General features: G+C 41.9%; 1 protein-coding gene across 1 annotated transcript; it reads right to left on the bottom strand.

The window, feature by feature from the left end:
* Window positions 1–1503: 1503 nt before the first annotated feature.
* On the bottom strand, window positions 1504–22918 carry ARF3 (ADP ribosylation factor 3). Its single transcript, XM_056798347.1, has 5 exons — window positions 22700–22918; window positions 6381–6629; window positions 5479–5589; window positions 5133–5257; window positions 1504–4524 (listed from the first exon to the last, which is right to left on the bottom strand). Exons 2-5 carry the CDS (start codon window positions 6526–6528, stop codon window positions 4363–4365), a joined length of 546 nt encoding a protein of 181 aa, XP_056654325.1. The 5' UTR covers window positions 6529–6629; window positions 22700–22918; the 3' UTR covers window positions 1504–4362.
* Between the last annotated feature and the right edge of the window lie 1505 nt (window positions 22919–24423).

The raw sequence follows: 24423 nt of genomic DNA, 5'->3' as shown, positions 1-24423 counted from the left end.
GCCAAGGGGAGGGGAGTTCCTCTGTCACCCTTCTGGCATCTCCACCCTTCCACCCCCACCATATGGTATGAAATGAAGGCAAGTAGTGCCTTTTCACAAGGCATCATTTGCTCAAAAGCCTTGCTCTACAGTAAGGATGATGTTCAGATAGGATTATACACTCAAATTATCAATGCCTTGTATCACGTGATGACATTAGCAGAGAGCAGGACCCTAAGAAAAATGAAGGAAGAATATAGGCAAATTTTGTTTGGGGGGTAAAGAAAGAAGACTGTAGTGCTCAAGGTCTGGCTTGCAGTCAAGGAGAACTGGCCGGATTGGGTTCTAAGACAGAACTGCCCTGGGAGTAAGTGGGAGCTGGTTGGTTGAATAAGAGAACTAGGCACTAGAGTGCCTGAATGGGGGTTACACTGGAAGTACAAGGGATGGGAGAAGGGTGATGGAAGAGGCACTGAAGAAAAACAGTCCTAACTTCACAATTGTGCCGAGAATCAGCTCAAACACTTCTTCGGGTTCTATCCATCCATTCCATTCTAAAGGAAAATAAAACCTGGCTGGTTCGGCACAGGCCATTAAGGCCTCAGAGTCAAGGTTACCAAAGGGCACCTTCCATGAGCAAAGAGCTTCTAGCACTCTTTCAGCTCAGTGTGAGAGGACAGTGTATGTCCCTGAGGTGAGGCCCACAAGAACACAGGAACTCTTTGGGGAGGGCTCTTTCCCAGGCATCAGTGGTGGAGTTTCTGAAGAAGAAACGACTTTCCAGTAATGAGGTGACAAGGTTGGAGTTTGGAGAAGAGATCGCCCAGGAAAAAAAGTGGATCAAAGCTCATCAGTATAACTCAAAACCATTCCTTTCTATATTTGGTGATACAGAGCCTATGTGGTATGACATAAAGTAGATCCTTACTGCATTTCCCAGAATCCCTTACTGTGGGGGGAAGGGAGACACAGTGTACCTCAGGGAACACAGGTAAGAGGGTAGAAAAGATCAAAATGCTTTCTCCCTCCAATAGGAGCCATCGGAAAACTGTTAACTAGATGTCAATGAAGCTAATGACTAGGACATGGACAGGGCACTGGACCTGTGATAACATTGATAGAGAACTCTGAGGTGACTTGCCCAGGGTCCCAGGTGTCAGTCTATATCAGGGGCAGAACTTGAACCCAGGCTGGGGTTCTTGGCTTCAGGCTAGCTTTCTCTCTGCCTCTGAGTTAAGGTAGTTAACCTAGTCAAGATTAAGGAGGCCCAAATGCACTCAAACTTATAAATTCTGCCCTGATTTGTTCATTGACACCTCTGCTCCCAGTCTATGGTGGAGTGAGACAGAAGTCATTTCTTTACAACTTTCCCCCCACTCCCCCAACCCTGCCTTCACCCCAGCAGTCTTCTACTCAATTTGTGGAAGACTAAAGAAACAGATGTGGGTGGGAATTGGAAACTTCCTCAGCCCAAAGCTGTGTCTCGTGCCGACATGTGAAAGAGAGGGCGGTCCAGTCCAGAACTACATAAAACATGTTTAATATCCAACCAGGGTCACAGTCATCTCGTATCCCACATTTTGAGCAGTAAGAGAGATGGTGAGTTTGTTAAACATGTACAATCTATATTCCAGAGGAGGAAAAAAGAGAAAAACCAGTTCAGAACTGCAGTAAACACTGTAACACCACACACAGACTTGGGGGCTGGGGGTATGACCCCAGGGAAGGGGAAGTCTGGAGCCAGAGAATACAGAAAATTAAATCCCACCATGGGAGTGGGGGGTAGGGAAGAAGCATTCATCCGAATGAAATGCCCAATCCTGGGAGAGAGATCCAGGACAACAGGAATGCCGAGATGATGCCCCACCCTGGGGATAAGGAGGAAGGCTCCCCAGAGGCAAAAGCAGCCAAGGCCATTAGCAGTATCTTTTCACAGCCCTCCAAAGTAGCTGGGGAGAGAGGGTCTTCAGAACAGAAAGGTACAGGGTGTGAAGCAATGTCCTTGGGAGTTTCCATAGGGAGGCCCTGCCTCCAAAGGGGTCTCCTTCTCTGTCCCATCATTGCCATTACTTATAAAGAAACCCTTTCAGAAAGAGGCTTTGGGATTCAGCTGAGAGAGCTGTTTTCCTACTCTCCCAGGCACATTTCTTCAAAGAAGGAGGGGAATGGAATGAGATCTTCAGTTTGGCCTATCTGGCCTGACCCAAAGCTAGGATGGGTCGGGGAGCAAATAAAGGTGGGAAATTTTTTAGAAAGACAAAGTCATCATCAAGTGCAGAGAAACCAAAGAAAATCAGGAGTGCAGAGAGCAGAGATAGATATAGGAAGGAAAGAGGAGAAAAAGAGAAACAAGAGACGAAAGAGAGGCAATGACAGTGAAAAAACAGTCAGAGGAAAGGGAGACAAATATGTAAAGCAAAAGACAGAAGTATTAATGCTTTCCCAGGGACAGGGAACAGTTGTTAAAACGGAAAAACAAACCAGAAACCCCAACCCCTTCCCACCAACAAACACACAAAAGCCCAGAGAGCAGGACAACTTGCAAACGCCCAACACATCCCAAATAAATTGTCACTAAGTAACTGACAAAAGGGGGAGCTATCCCCAAGGAAACTCTCTTCACAGTTCAATCTGGGGAAAATAAGGGGCCAGAGAACACACTGATTTATCTGCTGCAATGAGGATTAAGGTGGGAGTGGAAGAGCATTCCTGGCAGACAGAAATAGGTAAGGACCTCCTTTTCCAGGGCATGGCAAAAAGTACCCTATCTAGAGAGAGGCTCTACACTGGGAAGGCTATGGAGAGATTCCCATGGAGGCCCCAACTTTCTAGAGGAAGGGTGGATTACAGGGGCTGACTTGGAGCTCAGGGCGCAGCCAGCACACACAGGAGCTCAAACAGCAGCTGTAGGCTTCACAGAAACCTCGGGGAGACAGGCAGGGCCTCCTTGATCACAACTTAGTTGTCTGATACCCATAGTCTTGAAAGGGGGTGTAGCAGCAGGGCTTAAACAAACCAAAACACACACACCACCAGTAGAATAAGGGGCAAGGGCAGGCTGACTCCCACTATTCCCACCTAAATTCCATTAGCTGTTCCAGTGTCAAGCTACACTCCAGCATCCAGACTGACTTATGCATGAGGGTGTGGAGTGCAGGAGACAAGTTAACTGGGGAACAGAAAAAATTGGGGAGGGTTGAGTGCCCAGAAATGAGAATATTCTCATCTATCAGTGGTCCCTGGGCTCAGAGAAGCCATGAAGAAGAGGAAGGAGGTGGAGAAGAGGAAGGAGGTAAAGGCAGCCTATTTTACACTCTCCACTAAGCCAATCAGCTAGACTTGGAGAGACCAGCAGAACTGCTGGGGATGGGGTGGACCCAGAGATGGGGGAGTGAACTGTTCTCCCAGTAGGAGTATGGAAACAGGGAATGGAGGCAGGGGCATGGTGTCTTAGAAGAGTCACTTCTCCAACATGCATCTTTGCTTGCCAACAACCAAAGAAGAAAAAAAATGGAAAGCAGGGCTTTCTCTACCTCCCTACCTCACCCATTCCCCACCCTGGTCCTTATCCTTAGCCACCCCTATGCTTGGTAGGAGATTCTAGAATTGAGGGGTGAGACATCCTCTCTCCAAGGTTAACAACAGAAGAAGCAAGCCACACATTCAGGGAAACCAATGAGAGACTCACCAGCCAGAAGACCAGAGGAAAGCGGTCCAGACTGACTGACAACAGAGACTCCCCAGGTAACCTAGCCCACCCAGCTCAAACCTTTTCCCCTTCTTCCTCCTTGGCAAGGTGAGAGAGACAGTGGAGGGGAAGTCTATGCACTGACCTGGGCCTGCCCCAGCTCTGTCCATCTCACAGGCCCCCTTATAGATTTCTCTCTACACTTATATACATTCATACTCACTCACACATGCACACACATACTCGCACACACATATATACACACACACACACACACACACAGAGGCCCGTGCAATTTCCATGTAGAAGCAGAGGGGGAGGGACAAAGGTGTAAGGGAGTGGCTTATGGAGACAGGAGGGGACTTGGGTGCCAAGAGCACAACAATCAGAGCCAAATCAAGCAAAGGCAGAGAAGCCTCTCCCCATAAAAACTTTGGGGGAGTGGTGAAAAAATGGGGGCCACTCCATGAAACCATAACACTCTTATTTTGTTTTGTTTTAGATCCAATAAATTGGAGTAAATCTTCATCAGGACAGCAACTGGGAAACAAGACCAATCATGTCAGTTGTTGGGGAGTGGGCAAGGCTCTTGCTAGACATGTGGACATGGTACTTGGGGTCCTCACCACACTTACAATGGGGTGGAGAGTGGGTGCATGTTGGGAGGGAAGTGGGGGATGGGCATTGGCTGGCGCTCACTTCTTGTTCTTGAGCTGGTTGGCCAACCAGTCCAGGCCTTCATATAGCCCATCCCCACTGGTGGCACAGGTGGCCTGGATGTACCAATTGCGGTGACGCAGAGAATGAAGGCCCAATTTGTCTGTTATCTCAGCTGCATTCATGGCATTAGGCAGATCCTGGGGGACAGAAGAGAGGAAAAAATGGATCAGGAACTCTAGGGCCATTTTGTTGTCATTATTCACAAAAGGCACTTTGGATGCCTTTTTTTCCTATTCTGGAGATGGTCAGAATAGGAACATATTTTTAAAAAACTGTCTTGGACAGAGACCATCTAGAGGCAGAAGTCCAAGGGAATTCATACTCAAATTAAGACATCTTTAGAAATGAGAAGATATTGGTCATGATAGGCATACAGGCTGGGTGATACCAACCCTGTAGGAGTAGGTCAAGAAGGATGAGAGGAGTGAGGCAATAGGGACTTTGCTGATTCCAGGCAAAGTGGGTCTGCTAACGTGATGAGAAAGGAAGCTTGAAGTAATTCATGTATACTCTGAAAACCTCTAGAGCCTCAGCTTCTTGCTGCCTCAAAATCCATTAAGTAAGCCTGGGGTAGGAAAAAGGAAGGCTAGAGATGGGCTGCTCCCACCATCTTCCATACTTCTAGAATTGGGGACATTTTCTTTCACAAAGCTGCCATAAATGGGTCCCTCTAGGCTCCATCCCGTCTCTGCTTAGCATGGCTCCTTTTCCACTTTGGGGGTGTGTGGGGCTAGCATGCTCCCACCTGTTTGTTTGCAAAGACAAGCAGCACGGCGTCCCGCAACTCATCTTCAGCTAGCATCCTCATAAGTTCCTCTCTCGCCTCGTTTACTCTCTCCCGATCGTTGCTGTCCACCACAAATATCAAACCTGGGGAGGTAGAGCACCTGCTGCACATCTTTCTCTTCAACCCCATCTCCTTCCTCACTCTGAAAAAATGTTAGTCCTCCCTCTTACGTCACCCTGGGAAGCTGCAGCAAGACATGAAGCTAGATGCCATTATCTGGAAGCATTTGTGCACAGATGGCTTTTATCTTTCTATCTATGAACCCCAAATACTTTAACCTCACTCTGAGCCTGGGTCCTCATACCTTGGGTGTTCTGGAAGTAGTGTCTCCAGAGAGGCCGAATCTTGTCCTGGCCACCCACATCCCAGACTGTGAAGCTGATGTTCTTGTATTCAACAGTTTCCACATTGAAGCCTGTGGAGAACCAGACAGGTGTAACTGGGAATGGTGTTTCAATGGGCTCGTTCCTACCCCACTTTGGTCATGACCCCAGTGTATGAAGGAGGGGGAAGCTTCTGCAGAATAGGTGTTTCCTGGATTCCTGATACCCAAGGAGAGGTCCTAGGAGGGGAAAAAAAGCCAAACAACAACCCAGAAACATAAGAGGGCAAAAAGGCAATCCATCACTCTACCCGGTTATCTGAATGATAACTCAAGATAACTACAGCTCCTTAGTTCTTATTATAGAACTGGGTCCTATAAATTAGGTGACTTGGCTAACAGGTGGGACTTGCCCGGAAGCAAGTGAGATAGAGGCAGACCTTGGATATGGGATGGTATTTAGGAATCCCAAAGTGGCTGATGTCTCCTCCTCCACTCCATCCAGTTTAACAAATAATCTCCCTCCCTCCCCCCAGTTTTATAACCAGGGCTGGGGCCACAGATTCTGCTCCTAAGTAATGCCAACCTTTGGCAGGAACATCAAAGTCTTTCACCTGATTTCCAAACAAGACAGAGAACAAACCAACACCAATGCCTGAGGGTGGCTCTCCTGTGCCAGCCAGAGGAAGTTCTTATGTGGAGGAGAATAAAGAGGTAGTGAACAGAACAGCAGCTCTATACCTGCTGGGAAACTGCCTTGCACCCCTATGCTTTATAGACCTATTGGGCATGTGTATGGAAAAAGGGTCTGATGGAGGAACTGAAAGAGCTCATATGTTGAAGTTGAATTATTAAGGGTAGGAAGCCTGGCCCATGACTCATACCTATGGTAGGAATAGTAGTGACAATTTCCCCCAACTTCAGCTTGTAGAGGATGGTGGTTTTCCCAGCAGCATCCAACCCCACCATCAAGATGCGCATCTCCTTTTTCCCAATCAGGCTCTTCAGCAGGTTTCCAAAGATGTTCCCCATGGTCACAGCTGCTGTTTCTCAATGGGTAGAGGGAGCCAATCAAAGGAAGGCAGCAACCTGTGTATGGCTTAGGCCCTGCTGGTATGAAGGGGCCCCAATTCCTAGGCGATGGAAAAAAAGGGCAAATAAATAACAACCAGAAGTATAATTCAGTATACAGAAGTATAATTCAACCACAAAGTATTGGCAAGTCTTCTATATGTCACCTGCAATAAGATGCAATATGATTCTGTCCCTGTCTTAAAAGGTATTCTGCTGATCCCACTATCAGGTCATTTAAAAATGAGAGCATTGTCTAGAAGATGGAGCAGTAAAAACCACCAGGGAAAGTTACAAAGAAGGTCCTTTCTCCCACTTCTTACACTTCATGTCATGGGCTGGTCCCAGGAGCTCCTCTCTAGTAGAATAATGAAAAGAAGGTTCAGAGTTGCCTCAGCCAGCCAGTCCTTTGTGCCTAGGAGTGGCTTGTATCATCCAGCAGCTTATTCAGCAATTAACATATGCCAGTTGCTGGCATTCTTTGTGGAGTCTGGGAATGAGAGACACACACCCCAAACCCAGCAGGCGAAAGAACAGGTCACGACAAAGTGCACCCAAACGCAAAACTCTGAAAGGTGGAAAGGGAGGAATCCTATTTACAACTTAAAAGCATAGAAGGGTTTGATGAGTTAGATTTTTTTCTTCTCAAAAACACCTTTAATTTTGTATTTTCCTATTCTGTTCAATTCTCAGCAAAATCCATTGGGGTGGTAAATGAACCAGATTGACAGCCCCCAGAGACTTAAATTCTACTTTGTCCAAAAGAACAGAAACAATGAGTATTTATGGAGTGTTTCATCTTCAAAGGAATCCCCAGACATCTACTAATGAGTCAGGCATGGTATTCTTGGCAGGTTCCCCCTCAGCCCAGTCCCTGACCCAGAGGGCCCACACCCAGGTTTGGATTAACCATAGCCAAGTTGCCCATGAGCCACCCAGCCCAACCCAATCAACAGAATTAAAATCTGTGGGTCCCAATCAATGAGAACCACAAACTCATAGCATTCAGGACCACACCTCATTCATTGTTTGTAGTAGGCTGTATTCTCTAGATATGTTTGGGAAGGAAGTGAGGGGGTCAGAGGTTAAGAAACGAAAATCTCTTCAAATTTTCAGTTCTGCTGGTTTCTCCCTAAAATTGAACCAATACTGCCTTACCATCTAAAATCTACCATAGTCTTCCTTCTCTCCTCCTCCTTTTTTCACATCAGACATTTCCCCAATCTCTCTTTCTTCATTCCCATCTCAGATGAAGAGGTAGTGCTTCTTCTCAAGGTCACTCTATATGCATCCATAATCCTATTCCCGCTATTCTTTTCCAGGATATTATATTCACTATCATTTCCACTTTTCTTTCTAATCTCTATCTGCTAGTTCCTTCCATTTTGGCTACAATTATATCTTCCCTTGATCTGCTCTGTTAACTTTCATTCTCTATTTCCCTTTCCCTTCATAGCTAAACTTCTTGAGAAATCTATATGAATTGCCTTCCCTTTTCCCCCACTGATTTGGCTTCTGACCTTATCATTCAACTGAAACTGCCCTCTCCAAAGTTGCCCGTGATCTCTCAATTGCCAAATCTTCATAGCTCCCCAGTCTCAGTTTCCATTTTTCTTGACTTCTTTGCAACATCTGATACCGTTAATAGCCTCCTGAAGAGTCTAGACTTTTGTGATGCTGCTCTATCCTAATTTTCCTTCTATTTTCTATTTCTATTTTCCTTCCCACTGTCTTAGTCTCCTTTGCTAAATCTTCATTCACATCATGCTCAATGTTATCTAACTTTCCCCTTTATATTAGTCACTTGGTGATATCAGTTCTTACAGATTCAATCTTCATCTCTGCAAATTATTTCTGGTCCTACACATCAACAAATGCTTTTTTAAAAAAGCTTAAACTGGATGTTTTGTAAGCATTTCAAACTCATTGTGGCCAAAATAAAACTCATCTTTCCCCTCAAACTCTCCCATCCTCCCAATTTTCACATTACTAAGAAAAACATCACCATTCTTCCAGCTGATGACCCAGATGTCACCCTCAAATTCTAATTCTCCCCACATTTTACAAGTCTTGCCAAATAATGTTTTTATCTTAACCAACATGCCCTTCTCTCCACTCATAGAGCCACCACCCTAGTGTAAACCCTTAATACCTTTCACCTGGACTACAATAGCCTTTTACTTGGTCTCTCTGCCTCATTCTTCTCCCTACTTCAATCAATAGTTGTCAGTGATTTCCTATATTACCCACCTACTCTAGTAAGCTCCAGTGATACCCCATTACCTCCAGCATCAAATATATACTCCTCTATTTGCTATTTAAAGCTCTTCATATACCTTCGCTTTCCTATATTTTACTCCCCTTCATAAACTCTACAACACTGGCTATTTACTTTTCCTTAAATACATTTCTATATATACAAGTATATATATATGGATATATATATATATCCATCTCTGTGCTTTTGCTAAGACTATTGTCCATGTCTTGAATGCTCTCCCTTTTTACTTCCCCTTTAGTTTCACTGGGGTGTATGGGGTGCTCAGGGAGGAGTAATATCTCTGGTATGGAGGGCTTGTCGTGCCTTCTTAGGGCAGCTCTCTAGCTACTGACCCTCACTTGACACCCAGCTCTCACTTGTGGCTCCCAGTAGCTGCTAGCATGCAGCAGCGGCCACACCCCGGGCAACGGCTTCAACAGGCCGGCTAAACCTTGTGAGGGTAGCCATTGGGTCTTCAACCCCTGGTGAACCAGGGCTTTGCTCACCCAGCATGTGAAGACTGCTTCGGCGGAACAGGCGGAAGAAACCAATAAGAAGGTTCAACAGCTGAGAGGGCGACGCAGCAAAGCACTGTGGAGTGCTTAGGGCATGTTGGAGCACAAAGGACAACAGGGCCATCCAATGCAGCTGAGGAAGTCTCCAGGTGTAACGACTTTTCATGCCACTGGACCCAGGCTTCCAACACCGAGAGAGTGGGACTGTCTCTGTGCATCAACTTTTCCACTTAAATCTTCATGCACAGGTGTCTTTGTGCACAAAAATGCACAAAGTCAATCGTCATCCTCGGTTACCGAGAGACTACTACACCTTAGTTTCATTGACTTCTTTCAAGACTCAGCTCAATTTTCACCCTCCTCAGGAGGCCTTTCTTGGCCTCCCAGCCACTCAGAATTGCAAGTGTCTTCCCCTCTGAGATATCTTATACGTACCTAGTTATTTTCATGTTTGTATTCCCCATTAGAATGTGAGCTCCACGAAGATAACCAAGGGCTGTTTATGTATTTTTATTGCCAGCACACAGTAAGCACTTAATAAATGCTTATTTATTGACCAATGAATGTCGTCAATCTGCATCAGAATGGATCCCGAGTTTCAATACTGGCCCTGTTATGATCTTTGTGACCTTGAGCAAATAATTTCATCAATCTGGGTCTCTTTTCTCATTTGTAAAGTGACTAGATAAACCTTTGGGAACTTCCCAGGTCTAAACACTATGATCCTGTGGCCTAAAAATAACAATGGCTCTTATAGATTCCTGCTGTCACTCCCCATCTCTCCAAGTTACAGATCCAGATAAGAGTCTCATTAAATCTTTAAGTCCTTCCTTCCTTCCTTCCTTCCTTCCTTCCTTCCTTCCTTCCTTCCTTCCTTCCTTCCTTCCTTCCTTCCTTCCTTCCATCCTTCCATACTTCCATCCTTACCTTCCGTCTAAGAATCAATACTGTGTATTGGTTCCAAAGCAGAAGAGCAGTAAGGGCTAGGCAACAGGGGTAAAGTGACTTGCCCAGGGTCACACAGCTAAGAAGTGTCTGAGGCTAGATTTTAACCTAGGACCTTTCATCTCTAGGCCTGAATCTCAATCCACTAAGTGCCCCAGTTACCCCCCCCCAAGTTCTCTAGAAAAAGAGATAAAGAAACCTTACTCATTCATATTTCCCTAACATTTCTTCCTAATTTCAAACATATTTCTAATTGCTTTGCCTCAATGCAGAGAAAGTGACCCACCATTTTCCATCTCCTTTCTTAAGACCATATCATATTCTTCATTGTTCCGGATGGATATTTTACAAAGGCTTTTGGCCAAAATTAATAAACATATGTTAAAGTCACCTGATCACATTTATCTTACCCATGTTTAAAGATGTTGTAGCTTACAGAAATTACTATGTAGCAGCATGGCTAGAAATAACTAGTATAAGATTTAGGGCATGCTTTCCACACTGAGCATATAGAAATTGTACTTTGATAGTGCCAAACTTGGAGTTGGGAGGTCATGGATTCAAACCTGGCCTCACACTGCCTAGCTGTCTGACCCTGGGCAAGTCATTTAATCCCCAATGCCTAGCTCTTACTGCACACAAGACACAAAGGGTTAAAAAATTTTTTTTTGTAATTTTGGTTTAGGATTGTCTCCTGAAATAATTTACCATGACCCAAAGCTTTAAAATACCCCACCAATACGACCAATCCTCACTGCTGAATGACAACCTGGTATGTCTGCTACTGTTATCTATCTATAAATCACATTGCACTTACCTATATAACTTATTGGGCAGGAGGGGATACAATAGACAGAACACTAGGTCTGAAGTCACGAAAATCAATCTTCCTGAGTTCAAATCTGGCCTCAGGACCTGAGGAAATCACTTAACCCTCTTTTCCTTAGTTCCTCATCTGTAAAATGAGCTGGAGAAGTAAATGGCAACCCACTCCAATATCTTTGCCAAGAAAATCCCAAATGAGGAATTGAGTACAACTGAAATGACCAAACAACAACAAATATATCTCATTTGGCATCTCACTTATTGCACTGTTACCTGTTCATATGATTATAGTTTCATTTTTCCATATTCCATTGTGGCATAGAGGTGACCGTGGTTTTAGATGATTATTACAAACATTTATTATCAGATTTATGGTTTTTTTAATGTATGCTAACAGAGCGGATATAACCAGTCTGGAATAACTTTGCATATGGATCCAGGACTATTACGTGAGATCTAGTCTAGTTAAGTGTGGCTCCAACCAAAAAGTGGCCACCAGGTTATGAATGTGATTTTTTTGGTCCTAGCAATTCACTAACTATCTACTATGTATCAGAGCACTGTAACCTTCATTACTGTTGGGAATAACCACAGTAATGAAATTACAGATCTTTTGAATTGCAAAAAAATCATTACTTATATTTTTGAATGTCCTGTTTCTTGTCCCTACAGATCATTAGTAACTTGGGAGAAGTCTTATACTTTTCTTTGTTTTCCCTACCTTAGTAGATACTCCATATTCCTTAGCTTATCAATTGAAACTAGTCTTTACAGGGTGTCCTTTACAATATTTCTGCTCTAGCAATTTATACTTGTGTCACTTTGGCATCTCCATTTACTTTGCCCTGGAATACTATTTTCAGGGAAATTGTATTGAGATGAACAATACACAGGCTTATGGGCTATGGCCCAAGAGGTGATTCATGATTGATGACATTTCTCAAGTAATCAATTGTGCCATCTGTGGCTTCATAATACTTCACATCTATTTAACTCCTTAAAAAGGATTTTCTTATAATAACCCTATGGGGAAATATTTCTTGATTTTGTAGATAAGGACACTAAGACAGACATTAAGTGACTTGCTAATGTCACAACTAGAATTTGGTAAATATGTCATGCAAAGCTCAGACCCAGGCTTTTTGCTAATCCAGGGCTTTTTCCACTACATCTTGCTGTTATTGTAGATAATACCAAATGTTGTAGGCCTTCTGTATAAGAGTTAGAGACAGACAGATTTTATCATTGCATTTCAATACCTGGAACAACACTTGTTACAGTAGGCACTTAATAAATATTTGTTAGTTGACTGACTGATGTTCAATTGGTCCTATACTACTACATAAACTTTCTGAAATAAATCCTAACCTTTTTGTTAGTTTTTTGTTCTGGGGTGCCCAGGAATCAGAATTCACTAAAATTTCTGTTTTCACCATGCTACATGCCTAGAAACTGTCAGAAATTAAGAGCAATCTATTCCTATACACCATATAGTCTGCAATTACTTTCTTTTGCACATATGAGTTATATATTTGAAATACTAAGTTTACATGTGACTCAGCAACTGAAACTGATGAATGTGTGAATAAAGACAACAAAAAGTAAATGCAGTAATGGCTGTTAATGAAGAAGATGTATTCTAATATTACAATTAATTTTCACTCTTCTTTACTAGAGCAGAAATTACAATAGAAGAAATAAGAATGTTAACGTAGATAGATGTCTTCTTCAACATACTTGAGTAGTACATAACTCATCTGTTCCTCCTCTCTAAATGACGTACACTGGAGTTCCTCATGCTTCTTAGTCACTCAGAATGAATGTTCTTGACTGTGGTACAAGTGGTAGCTCTCTAACCTAAAAAGACTAAAATAGAACCACTGCCTCATTCTCCTTAAGAGACCACTGACCCAAGAAACGATGCAACTATGACTTCCTCTTAATTTCCTGTGTCCAGTTTAACACTATTGAAAGAAACTTAATTTTCAGAGAATTTGTTAATGCAGGAATCACTGTATTGGTTGCTTTTTTTTAGATACCACCAGATGAATAAATGAGTAATGTTCAAGGTAACATGAAGATGGCCGGTATTTTGTTTCCTTGGTACCAGCAGGCATACAAGGTTTCTTCAATTGATAGTTGTACCAATTTTGAAATATCTTCAGTATATATATATAGCAGCTCCTGAAAGGTTTCCAATTGCTATTAGCATTAGCAGATAGTTTCCTAGAGAATAAGAGATCTTTTCTGATAGTACTGTCTACACTGTTTTGTGGCAAACTGGCCCATGGCTGAATAATGTTGGACCCTACTCAATTTGCAGAGAATCATCAATTTTGACATGGCAAAATTACTACCGAGTTCCCTTATTGCTCTAATGAATGCTATCTAGCCAAACTTTTACAACAGTTGCTCCCTTCCCCAAATTCTACTGATGGTATCAAAACACTGGAGTAACACTAAGCTCATACTATAGAAGGCTTGAGGATATTTACCATTTTCCTGTATTTGACTTGCAATAAAAATTATATTTGCTATACCAAACTGTAGCCTAAAATTATACTAAATATCAAGAAGCACAAGGCTAAAAATAAATACAATGGCTAATATTCTAGACTCCTGTTGATTAATGGAATCTAAGATGCCACAAAAATTGCCACAATCAGCTGCCTTACCTCTTAAAAAATGTTTTTTTTCTAATTTGGTTATGATATTGGCATTTCTGAAATTGAGGATATTTCTTATGATTTCTAAATGTTGAAGGTGAGCTTCTACAGAGGTCTATAACAAACTTTCATCAATTAATGAAATGTTATTAAGTTTTTCCCACAGATTTTTCTGCAAAACACTGTGTAAGGTTTGTCCTTTGAATATTTGGTAGAATTCATTAATTCCATTTAGGCCTGGGATATTTTCCTCTGATATTTCACTTATGATGTTAAGCTATTTTTCTGATATTGGATTGTTTAAAATTTGTATTTCTTGTTAATCCATATTGATTTCATTTATGCTTTGTTGGAATACAATTGGGCAAAATTTTCTAACAATTTCCTCTATTTCCTTTACACTTGTGAATTTTTTCATTTTTTATTTTGGTAATTTGTTCTTCCTCTATTTAAAAAAACCCAACTGAATTAGCTACATGGTTTCTTTCATTCATTTAAAAAAAGTTTTATTAATGAATTAATTCCATGTTGTGATTAATCTCATATGATTTTTTTTATTATTTCTATTTTGTGGTTATTTAAATTTTTTCTAATTGATATTTTTAGTCAATATTCAATTCACTGATTTCCTTTCTCTTTTGGTGATGTAAGCATTTAAAAAGCATACTCTCTTTTTCTTTTCCCTTAATGTTTTGGATGTATCCTTAAAGTTTTAGTATGTTGTTTAATTGCTATTTTTCTTTGGAAAAAGGGACAACTAAGCAGTTATAATATATAGATTGCTGGGCTTCAAATCATTAAGAACTGAGGAGTTAGAATTCTTTAAACACTCATTAGTTACATGATGGTAGGCAAGTCATTTAACCCTCTCCCTACCTCAATTTCAACATCTGTAAAATGGGGATAAAAGCAACATCTACTTTCCAGGGTTGTTGAAAGGATAAAATGTGATGATAAAGCAACCATATACACTCATCATTATTACTATTACAAAATTTGTTGTTTCTACGATTTGCTATTTAACTCATTCATTCTTGCAGATATTACTTAACATCCAAGTCTGAATCTTTTTTCTAAATTTTCTAATTTTATATTATATATTATTATTTTCATAGCCCTGTGATGAGGAAAGGATGTTTATTTCTATTATTCTGTATCTATGAGTTACTTTATGGCCTAATACAGGGTTAATTCTGGTAAAGATGCCATCCAAAGCTGAGAAATACATATATAACTTAAAATTCTCATTCAGCAATCACCAGAAGTCTATTATTTTACTAATTTTAGAAAAGCCAACATATTCTAAAATTCTATTCAAGTGCTTATGTTTCTTCTTTTAGCTACATTTGTCCAGATCTGAGTGGGGTACATTAAAGTTTCCTCATTTTCTTGAAGTAGTTCAATTAGCTTTTGCTTTAAATACTTAGATGTCATGCCATTTGGTACACACATACATATATATGTATTATATACTCATGTCTCCATATATCTCTAAAAATGTCTCCTGCTTATCTCTTTTAACTATGTCTACTTTTACTGTTGTCATATCTGAGATCATGACTGTTGTTCCCTTTTTCCTGAATTCACCTTAAGTATAAGTGTTTGAGGCACACATTAGTATTTCATTTCAACTCTAGGTATTCCATTTATATGAACAATCATTAGTTAGGGGTGTTCTCTTTCTATCACATCCTGTTATGACATTTCCTCTCTCACCCCACAAATCTTCCTCTGCACAAAGAAAAAGTGAGGAAAAAATAATGTATCAAAATTAGTAACTTACAATTGGAGCACTGTTTATAGTCCAGATCCAGATTGCTGGTTCTTATCCTATTCTTTTAATCCTCTTATATTCCGTCTATGTAGCTGAAATTTGCTTTGCTTGTGGCTATTCCCTTCCTAAGTTTTCTCATTCTTTTGTTCCCATCTATTTCTCTGTTGACTTTAGTGTACTTCTAAAGTAAATTGTATGTCAACCTTCCTTTGCTTGGTTCATATAAGAATGAGGTTCATGAGATGCTGATTCTTTCCACCCTTGTATTTAATCTTTTTTCCAGTAATAAGTTATTTCTCTCTTCCTCACAGCTTAATATGCCCCCCATTTTTAAACAAACAATAGCACAAAATCATCCTATTTCTTGAGGTTCTTTTCTTTTTGCTTATCCTTTAACCTCGGAAGATCTATTTTGAAGGGACAATGACTCCCTCCCACACTATTGGGATATAAGCATTTGATCATCATTTAACCTCATTTAAATTTTCAAGTGTATTTACCTTGCCAAATTTCTCTTGTCTTCTGTATTTGAATTTTAAAATTCTACTCAGCTCTGGGTTTCTTATCAGGAATTATTAAAAGTCTTCTATCAAAATTTTGTCCAGCACTCCCCACCTCTTCCCCATTGAAGAACTGTACTTAATTTTTTAGAATAAATTGTTCTTGGTGTTATATACCTTCTACTCCTGCCTTTTGATATACTGATTCCAAACTTTCATTTAAGTAATAAATAATAAAAAGCTTCATAATCTTGTATGATATTGCCTGTAGTTCTTAGGTATTTCTTTTCTGTTGACCCAAAAGTCCCAGATTTGGATAATACTATTTTTGAGTATGTTAAATTTGAGGATGCTTCCTGATATAAGATGACATGTAGATTTTTAATTTTTACTTTAAATTTTACTTTGCCCTGTAGTTCTAATAATTCTGGGGAAAGAAGGAAGGAAGCAAGGAAGCAAGGAAGAAGAAAGGAAGAAGAAAGGAAGAAGAAAGGAAGAAGAAAGGAAAGGAAAGGAAAGGAAGAAGAAAGGAAGAAGAAAGGAAAGGAAAGGAAAGGAAAGGAAAGGAAAGGAAAGGAAAGGAAAGGAAAGGAAAGGAAAGGAAAGGAAAGGAAAGGAAAGGAAAGGAAAGGAAAGGAAAGGAAAGGAAAGGAAAGGAAAGGAAAGGAAAGGAAAGGAAAGGAAAGGAAAGGAAAGGAAAGGAAAGGAAAGGAAAAAGATCAGATCACATTGTTTTCAGGCTCCTTTCCCCAGCATGCCCTCCAATTAGGATGTTTGCAGATTTCTGACAGTCTCCTGGAAGAGTCCCAGACTGGATGGAGAAACTCGTTGGTGCTTTTCTTTGGTTTTAATACTTTGTTTTATCTGGTGCACTTTATCATTTCTGAAGTGTTTTTCCAGGGTGGGAATGAACTTTTTGAGAGTATTACATTTCGTTACCTTCCTCCTCTTCACTGACAACTCTTTCCCTTTATGGGTTGTTTTTTATTCTTTAAGCCCATACCCTCCATCTTAAAATCAATACTGTGTATTAGTTCCAAGGCAGAAGAGCAATAAGGGCTAAGTAATGGGGGTTGAGTGATTTGCCCAGTCACAGAGCTAAGAAGTGTCTGAGGTCAGGGGCAGCTCAGTGGATTGATAGTCAGGCCTAGAGACAGGAGGTCCTAGGTTCAAATTTGACTTCAGACACTTCCCAGCTGTGTGACCCCAGGCAAGTCACTTGACTCCCATTGCCTAGCCCTTGCCACTACTCTTCTGCCTTGGAGTCAATCCAAGACAGAAGGTAAGGATTAAAAAAAAAAGAAGAAGAAGAAGTGTCTGAGGTCACATTTGAACCCAGGCTCTCCTGTCTCTAGGTCTGGTTCTCAACCCACTGAGCCACCACCTAGCTGCCCAGTTTTTGAGGACCCTCTCCAAATTTTTTTCCCCATAAAAAAGACTTTAGGTATCCATTTGAAACTCATACTGTATCAGACATCTTATAAGGAGAATTATATAAACACAATTATTTACAGCCCTATGAAGTTTACAATCTAAAGTGATTACATAAATACACACATTTAAAGGACAACTGAATAAAAACAATGGACCAAAAACATAGATAAGATGCACTTAGTAAAACCTTAAAAAAAATTAAAATAAGACAAGGAACTGATCCATAACAAATAAAATGAGAAGGTAATTTGATAGTTATTTTGTGTTAGGCTCAGTATTACATTGGCTCTTCACAGCATTTCAGAGGTCATCTAGCCTAACCTATCTATGCCGGAACAAGAATCCTCTCGGTAGTGGAAAGGCAGCCTGGGAGGAGTAGAAAAAAACAGATGACCTGGGTTGGAAGCCTCTTAGTGCCTATGTTTCAGTTTCCTTATCTTATAAAATGATGGTAGGGTAGGGTAGGTTAGATGGAAGCTCCCTTTCAGGTTTTATTTCTGTGATCTCAGACCTCCCCCAGTAGAGAACTATCTTCAAAAGCAGTCCACTCTACTTTTAGACAGATCTTATTTGAAAGTTTTACTTATATAATGGTGAAATCTGACTCTCGGCAACTTATATCCAATTGCACCTACTTCTATCCTTTGGGCTAAACTTAATTCTAAATTTAACCTCCCTCTTCCACATTAAAGTCCTTCAATAATTGAAGACAGTTAATATTTCCCCTAGCTAATATGTTCTCAAAGCTAAATATCCTGATTGCCTTCAACTGGCCCTTTTACAATGATTTCCAGTCATTTTGCTATCTTGGCAATCTGGTTTGTTAATCTTCTTGATCAAAGGAGGCATTCTAGATAGAAATCTCTGGAGGTGTTCTGATTAGAGAAAAATATGGTGGGGCTGCAATCTCTCTCAATTCTGGATTGTGATTCCATTAAAGTAGCCTAAGATCACTATTTCCCATTCCTATCATGCTGTCTCTCCACCCCTCTGCCTCTTAGTCCTTAACTTCCTTCAAAGCATAGCTCAGGTTCAGCTAGACTGAAGGCTTTCCTTATTTTTAGTAATGAGTGCTCGCCAATCAATCCTGTTTTTCAAACAATGCTGTTTTTCCTTAATAGGATATAAGCTCTTTGAGGGAAGAATTTTCATTTTTGTCTCTGTATCCTAGCACAGAGATTAGCAATGAAATCCTGATTAAATTGAAATGAATCTGGCTTTCTTGGCTACCACGATATAATGCTAACTCACACAGAACTTGAAGTCCACTAAAACCCTCAATATTTTTAACATATATTGTTATCTAGTCATACCTCCTCCATCAGGAAGTTTACAGTTAATTTTTAAAATCCAACATGGGACATTATTTTTTATCCCTATTAAATTAAAAAAAAATTTTATCCCTATTAAATGCCACCTATAAGATTAAGTCCATTGTTCTAGCTTGCTGGGAACTTTAGAGCTTCTGATTCTATGTGAGATGTCGCTTTCAGCTTTGTGAGATCTACAAATTTGATAAGCATGCCATTCATCCCTTCATCCAATTAATTCATGGTTAAAAATATTGATCAGAAGAGAGCTAAAAAGAGGTCCCTGAGACAAATCACCAAGGCCTATTCCTAAAATTACAGGAAGTTATTAATCACTATTATTTAATTTCTGGTCTTTTAATTAGCTTTGAATCTACTTAACAATATTGTCGTTTAGTCCCACTTCTAAAAGTAGCACATTCCTTGAAAAAGCCATTCCATTATTCCAAAGTACCAATTCAAGTGCCATGGGTTCCACAATTTACTCCTTCCCTTCCTATTACAGTGATCTCATAGAAATATAGAAACTGGATCTGTGAATATATTGGTATAAGGGAATTCCCTGGTAAGGACAGTCCCTCTAACAATGGAGGTTGGCATGTTCTTTGCAATTTCTGGCCTTGGTATAAAGCATACCATACATCTATCCTAGGGACTATCCTTCACAAATGTGAGTATGTCTGGACAAGATTTGAACCCAGGTCTTCCTGGGTTGAAGACAGTTAGATGGGGCAGTGGGCAGACTCCAACTGTGTTAAGTCAGGTAGACCTGGGTTCAAATTTGGCTTAGACATTTACTAGCAATGTGGCATTGGGTGAGTCACTTAACCCCGATCTGGTTCCATTTCTGCAACTTGTAAAACAAGAATATTAATAACATCTACATCCCAGGGTTGCTACAAGGATCAAATGAAATTCTAAAGCATTTAGTACAATGCCCAGCACACAGTAGGTACTATATAAATGCAAGCTATCATCATCATCATTATTATTATTGAGGCTAGCACTCTATCCACAACATGGGACAACATAAAAAGCTAGTGCTAAAACATAAAATTAATATAAAAGTCTTGGCAGTAAACACTCCTTTCCACATTTTACACATACATTTCAGGTTGCAGAGTGTCCCTTTTGTACATTTTCCTTTCAAGGCATTCATTTTCATTTTAATAAGATTTCATATAGATAAAAATATTAGACGTGAAGAGGAAATAATGGGTGATTTTCCCCAGAATAAACCACCAAATAGCCAAAACCAAAGATACTCTAACCAGAATTTGTCTCTCCTGTTCCTAAAAAAAAATGAGGTAAAGCAATTCTATAGCTTTTTGGTCACTTGATTATCAAGTTTCTTCTAACTTAAATCTCTCTCAACACACCTTGAAACCATTTCTTCTTCTCTTACCCTTACCTTCCATCTTAGAATCAATACCGTGTTATTGGTTCCAAGGCAAAAGAGAGGTCAGGGCTAGTGGCAAAGGTGAACAATGGCAGTTAAATGATTTGCCCAGGGTTGTAAAGCTAGAAAGTGTCTGAGGTCAAATTTGAACCCAGGACCACCTAGTTTCTCCTGAAATCTTTTCTTCTTGTGATCCCTCTACTAAGAAAGGAATATCTGAAGCACATACTCCACAAAATAATACTTTAAAAATAATTTCCATTTTTCTTTTTTTATCATGATGGTTGTAACCTGTTCCCTAGACTAATGTTAAGTTGATGATCCACATTACCTTCATATTTTTGGCAATGGCTATTCCAGGATCTTTATGGAACCAATGATATCTTCTTAAGATTGCATGAGCAAAACAGGAAACAACATGAGTTTGTATTCAATAGGACAGGGTACAAATTCCAACTCTGACAGACATAAGCTGTGTGACGCCTGGCAAATTATTTAACATTTTTGAGCCATAATTGTCTTATTTTTTAAATGGAGATAACACCTGTACTAGCTTCCTCATGGAGTGTGAAGAATGTTTTACAAATTCTTAAGTTTTATAGAAATATTAGCTATTAGTACTAATATAATTATAAGAACAGTTCATTCTAAAGTAGAAGAAAAAAGCAAATTATGAGAAAATGACAAGAGGGAAATCTTAGGGCCTTGGGTACTGTATTTCAGTTTTCCCACTTACAAAATAAAATGATCCCTGCAAATCTTTGTTCTTCATAATAAGATTGGGAAAAATAAGATCAGAAAAGCATTGATTTAGAGCTGGAAGGGACCCTAGAAATACCTGGGATACGTAAGCCTTATTTAAAAATATACACATTACAATACATAAAGCATGCCTCATAGCAAAGCTCAAAGGTCCTAGGGCCACTACTTGGCTATTTCCCAGAAAGACAGAAGAATTAGATAAATTAGATAAATCATTTCTCTTCTTTAGCTCTCTGAGGCATCAAGGCATCTTGGATTGAAGGTGACAAAGCTCTGGTTATTCACTTAGTGTAGTCATTCTTTCAGTTAACATAAACTGAGTTCCTACTATGTGCACATAAGATTTTGCTGTAGGATGGGGGGGAGAAAAAAGATAAAATTATAAGATCAATCTTTGTCATTAAAGAGTTAACAATCTCTTTCTGGTGACAAGAAGAGGCAAACACTTAGCAGGCAGTAATGGCAGGCAAAGCCTCAGAGGAGGGGGATGGGGGAAAATGTGTTAAGTGATCCCTGTCTGGTAGTGGCTCCCGACTCAGATGCCATGGGATGGGTTCGACCCAACTCTTTGAAAATAGTCTGAATGATCCACCTTTGTGTCCGACTGTTTTCGATCTCAATGACCAGGCCCACAGAGCACCTGTCACAAGCCCTTCGCTGAGGAAGAACTTTACAAGGTGGCCAGCGTCCTACCGTCTTGCGCTGTCCCCAAGCAATCAGACCCCGGAACGAACACCTCCCAATAAAACTTTCATGCCGCACACACTGGGGGGGGGGGGGGGGGGGGGGTCCAATCCAGCAGAAGCCGAGGACAGGTTTTCGGTTACACTTCGTCCTCTCACTGGGATTACCTCACCGTTTCTTTTCATTCCACCATCTACCACCCCTCCATCTCGAACCCTGTACCACATCCAAAGAAAAGGAAACAGGCAGGTGCGGGGAGGAACACGGCCCAGGATATTTGGGAAGGAGGCTCGAGCCCAAGCCTTCCCAAGCTGCTTACTTCCCTAATCAAATGGCCCATTTAAACAGGCAGCTCCCTCCCCCCCTCTCTCCTCCCCCTCCCCCAGGGCTGACTCCTTAAGCAAAGGCACCATTTTCCGTTTCAGGAATCCTGGTCCTCCCAAAGACGAGGCAAGGGATTGGAAGCTGCAAGCCCAAGGCTAGCTCTAAGATGCTCCAGGGAAAGGCCGCCCCCGCTTAGCCTGGGGGAGGGAGTACCTCCCCCCCTCGGGTGAGCTGGCAGAGAACGTCCTCCCCTACGCACACCTCCAGCTGCCCTCTCCCCCACAAGTGTTCCCAAGGACCCCCGCAAACCTCGCCGCAGCTGCGCCCCCGCGCTCCCCACCCCCATCCTGCCCCGGCGCAACACAGGGGCGCCCCCGCCCCGGCGCAACACAGGGGCGCCCCCTCCCCGGCCAACTCTTCTCTCTGGATCCCCTCCTCCGCGCCCCAAACCCGCGGGGGGGAGGGGGTCCCTCCGGATTGTAGCCCGCCGAGTGACAGGAGCGAGCGAACCTGCGTCCGCCCGTCCGTCGTTCCGTCCCCACCCCCAGCTCCCAGTCCTTCAAACGAGGAGACTGGGGCAGACGCCCCCACTCCGAGCCCCCCCCCCGTTTTCTCTTCTGGGGGGGTGCCTGAGTCTTGCCCCTCGGGCTTTGGGGGAGGGGAGCTGCCCCCATCTACCTTCTTGCCCCCATCCCCCACCTCCGACTTTCGGAGTGAAGCCCTGGCCCGGTCACCTGCTCCGAGGGCCGGCTCCTCCGTTGCCGCCTGAGCTCGGTTCCGCTCGGCCCTGCTCCCCCGGCTGACTCCGCAGCGGCAGCTTCCCCGTCCCCACCGCCCGCCTGCCTGCCTGCACCTCGCACCGGAAGCAGCAGCGGCGGCAGCGAAAGCTCAGCGACGGCCCCCGCCTTCCCCGGCCCGCCCCGGCCCTCCGTCCCTCCCCCCTCCCCCCACAGATCTTGCGAGAACTGCGAGGCGGCGCGGGGCAGTTCTCGCGACATCTATCACCATGGCAGCAGCTGCAGCACCTGGGGGCGGGATTGGGAGCGGGGGCGGGGCGGGGGCGGAGGAAGAGCCGAGTGCGGAGCTCTTCAAACCGAGCTAGGAACTGGGCGATCTTCATAAAATTTCCTAGATGCCAGTGAAACTACAGGTCCAGTCTCTATCGGTTCATACACCTGCACAGTACATGACGTGCATACATGTGTAGACACAATACACAGATATCACGAACATGGGGCACATATACATGGAAACTCAGATTCTCGGAGCGTGGCACTGCTATGTGTATGGACACAAATATTTTACTACTACTACTACCATTACTAGCGAACATGTATTTTATAGCGCTTAGGATGCACCAGGCACTGCGTTAAATCTTTTACAATTATTCTCATTAAATCCTCACAAGAATCGTAGGAGAGAAATGCTAATACTGCCCCCATTGTACAGAGGAAGAAACTGAGGCAAACAGAGTCTCTTACTCATACAAGGTCAGGATAACTAGGAAGTGTCTGAGTCACATCTTCCTGACTCCAGGCTTAGCACTCTTATCTATTGTGCCATCTAGCTGTGTGTTTATATATGTATGAATACATACCTATCTGTATTGTATAAAATATGTGATCTATACATACAATGTGGGTGCACACATTCAGAGCACATATGTTGTGTGTATGTATGTGTATACATGTGGTATGTACACATAGATATATTCTGAGAATCCACTCCAACTCTTTTAAATTAATCGCAGCACAAAACTACATCTCCCTATCTCCCCTCTCAGGATTCTAGGAGTGTTCCACTGGGAATTGGGGTATAATTCTCTAATGCTATCTAGTTGATTTGCTCCCCCCCCCAAAAAAATTATTGGTCTAGAATAATTTTACTAGCACAGAATTAAGTCGCTTTTTTTTTTTACAGAGGTATTTTGTAAGGTAGAACAGTGGGTACAAAACATCCTCCATGCGAAAGTCTGTGATTCACTCTCCCTTTAGACACATAGAGAAACCAGGGGAAAGTGGGTTCAAATTTAGTGAGCACAGGTGGTGAAGGAGTAATTCAAAACTCCTGGTTGCTAGAAGTTGGGTTGGGTTTTTTTTTTTCCCTTCCCAGTCATGGGATGCTCAAGAAGTTCAGTTGAGGCATGGTAGAGATTCTTTACTGGGCTCTTTGTGGGTCTATGAATCTACATCCATTCTGTCTTTGATTCTAGCATTAGCTAGACACTAGCATTAGCTGATCTGGGGATGCCACTAGATCACAATGGAGAGGTTGGACATCCAACATTCTCCAAATTAGCTTGCCTTGGGCCAAAGAGGAGGAAAAAAGGATGGGGACTCAGAACAAGGACACAGCCTATGGGTTCCTTTTCAGGGATTTTCTAGAAATCTCTCTCTCCTGGCTTGGTATTCACTGGGACTCCCTGACCTAGAGGGCATGAGGAAATCTATCAGATAAT

This window comes from Monodelphis domestica, chromosome 5 (genome assembly GCF_027887165.1).
Source record: "Monodelphis domestica isolate mMonDom1 chromosome 5, mMonDom1.pri, whole genome shotgun sequence".
NCBI classification, from domain to species: Eukaryota; Metazoa; Chordata; class Mammalia; order Didelphimorphia; family Didelphidae; genus Monodelphis; species Monodelphis domestica.
Note: the sequence above shows the minus strand (reverse complement) of the source record. Positions and strands in the feature narration are given on the sequence as shown.